Genomic DNA, 2,309 nt, shown 5'->3' with positions numbered 1-2,309 from the left:
TAGGACAGGAAATCCTGTTCGAGCCAGCTATCCCTCTACTGGGAATTTTCCTAGAGGAAGTGAAAACATTATATCATAGTGATATATGTGTACCCATGTTTATGGCAGCAAAATTTGTGATAGCCAAATCTGGAAACAACCAAGATGCCCATCACCTGAGGAATGGGTGAAAAAGATGTATTTTCCTACAATGGAGTATTATTCAGCTATAAAGAATGATAAACTTGAAGCATTTATATTTCAGTGGATGCCACTTGAAGATATACTCATAAGTAAAATCAACCAGACCCGTATTTGTAATATCTTATAGTCTCCCTAGAATAAGAACTCAAAGAAGAAATACAAGTAGAAAGGTGTAACAGAAAAAAAGAAAGGTATAACATAAATGAAAGGAGAGCAAGAATTGAGGATTAGACAATGAAGAAAGGGCAAAAATGAGAATAATAAAAGAAAGAATAGAAGGAAGAGCAAAGGAAAAAATGGAGGAGAGGAGGAATAATGAGGAAAGAGAAAGGATAAAAGCGAACAAGAAGAGGAAAATATATTAAAAAAGAAAAAGAAGAAATAAAGGAAAGAATATAGTAAGAAAAGGAGGAAGAGTTGTAGCAAAGAAAGCATGGAAGAGAAAAAAGGGAAAATGGAGGGAGTAAATGAAGGGAAGAAAGGAAAGAAAAGAGAGGGAGAGAGACAAGGACATAAAGATGAAAAGACAGAGAGAAATGAAAAAGCAGACACTGAGTTTGGCAAAGTCTGTCTTGAGGGAATCTGAAAAGAGAAGGGAAATTAAAGACTGAAGAGAAAGGTACAGAGACAGCACCCGCAACTGACCATGGGGCCGGAGAGTAAACTCACCAAAGTGGCCACATATAAGAACATACAATGCAGGAATCTCATCTTCACAGGACTTTCCAAGGCAGAGGGAACATCTATGGTGAGGAAATGCTTAAAAATGACCCAGATACCGAGTCCTAGGTGAAAGATCAGTAGGCTTAGTAGCAGCAGCAGGAACAAGACAGCCATTGTACGAGGCTAAATGCTTCTAAGATCCAGCCTGTGATCGTGTGTGAAGAGGATATGGCTGGTTATATGAGCTTTGTCTCCACCCACGCATTCTGTGCCTTGCCTGACCCAGTGGCCTGACATGACTTCTTAGACATCAGCTGGCCAGTGATAGCTGGAGAATCATTGTAACTAGGCCTTTCAGGGGCCAGGAAAGCCCATCTTTCCCACCAGAGGTAATTTTGGATGTCACATAGGGATAATTTGGTCTTCAAACAGATCAGCAAGGCTTGGTCTCAAAAGGCATTTCACCTCCTGGGGCTCTGAGGAAAAAGTGTCATATGGGTAACTGGGTGACCATATTGTCAACCTTTAACTCTAAAACAGGAGGCAAGAGTGTCACCCTGCAATAGAATCTGGTTACTGGCTCAAGCACCTCTAATCCAAAAACCCTTAGTTGACTACCTTTTAAAATCTAATGTTGTACTCCAGTGAAGGGCACAGAGGAGCAGCAGAGAGAGTACCCAAGTGGGTAAGAGGATTGACAAAGACCCCAGTCCACCTTCAGTAATGTGCTACCTTGTCCAGTTGCTCATTTTGTGGCCTTGACCACATCCCTGACCTCTGCATCCATAAGGAGGAGAGGAAAAGAAAACCCAGGCATGGAGGATGGAATGCTTTCTCCATGCTAGACATTACTCTATCACTAGGCAAGACACCTAGCCATATTTGCCTTAACCATTCATCCAACAATGGACATTTATGATACCTGCACTTGTGGGCAAATGTGAACAACAGTGATGTTTTAGGGGTGTTGTGGGGCCTATTGGTACTTTTCAGGCTCTTCTTGTCTTGTTTGATGAATGGGTTGCAACAATTGGTGAATGTGAAAGCCTAACATTTATTTAGAGCAAATATAAGAAGAAGAAAATGAAAAGGGAAGGAAACCCAAATGTGGTGCTTAAGAAGAAAAGAGTGCTTTGAAGGACAAACAAGAAGAACTGGTGAGATAGCTCAGTGGACTAAGTACCTGCTAGGGCAAGCACAGGGACTAGAGAGTCCCACCCTGTCCCTAGGTGTGCTGAGCCAGCCACCAAGATTGGGCATGGTAGTGTACACCTGTAATCCCAGCACTGGGGATGCTGAAAACAAGAGGATCACTATGAGTCAGAGCTGCATAGTGAGACCCTGTACCAAATACATATTTTTTAAGAAAGGACAAACAGGAGATGTGTCCTGCAAGTACAAGGAGCCACTGAAAAACAAGAGGTCAGTCATGCAAAGGTCACTGTTATCCTTTTCTTTTTCTT

At 41.8% G+C, this 2,309-nt stretch overlaps 1 protein-coding gene across 1 annotated transcript in view; it reads right to left on the bottom strand.

The window, feature by feature from the left end:
• Positions 1–1,020, bottom strand: part of LOC101564319 (arylacetamide deacetylase-like 4) — a 27,213-nt gene extending 26,193 nt beyond the window's left edge. The window contains exon 1 of the mRNA XM_004647954.1: positions 853–1,020. Coding sequence (XP_004648011.1) covers positions 853–1,020 — 168 coding nt within the window. The remainder of the gene's footprint in view (positions 1–852) is intronic.
• Between the last annotated feature and the right edge of the window lie 1,289 nt (positions 1,021–2,309).

This window comes from Octodon degus, unplaced genomic scaffold (assembly GCF_000260255.1).
Source record: "Octodon degus isolate 3935 unplaced genomic scaffold, OctDeg1.0 scaffold00343, whole genome shotgun sequence".
In the NCBI taxonomy this organism is placed as follows: domain Eukaryota; kingdom Metazoa; phylum Chordata; class Mammalia; order Rodentia; family Octodontidae; genus Octodon; species Octodon degus.
The sequence above is the reverse complement of the archived record's forward strand: the minus strand, read 5'-3'. Positions and strand labels throughout refer to the sequence as shown.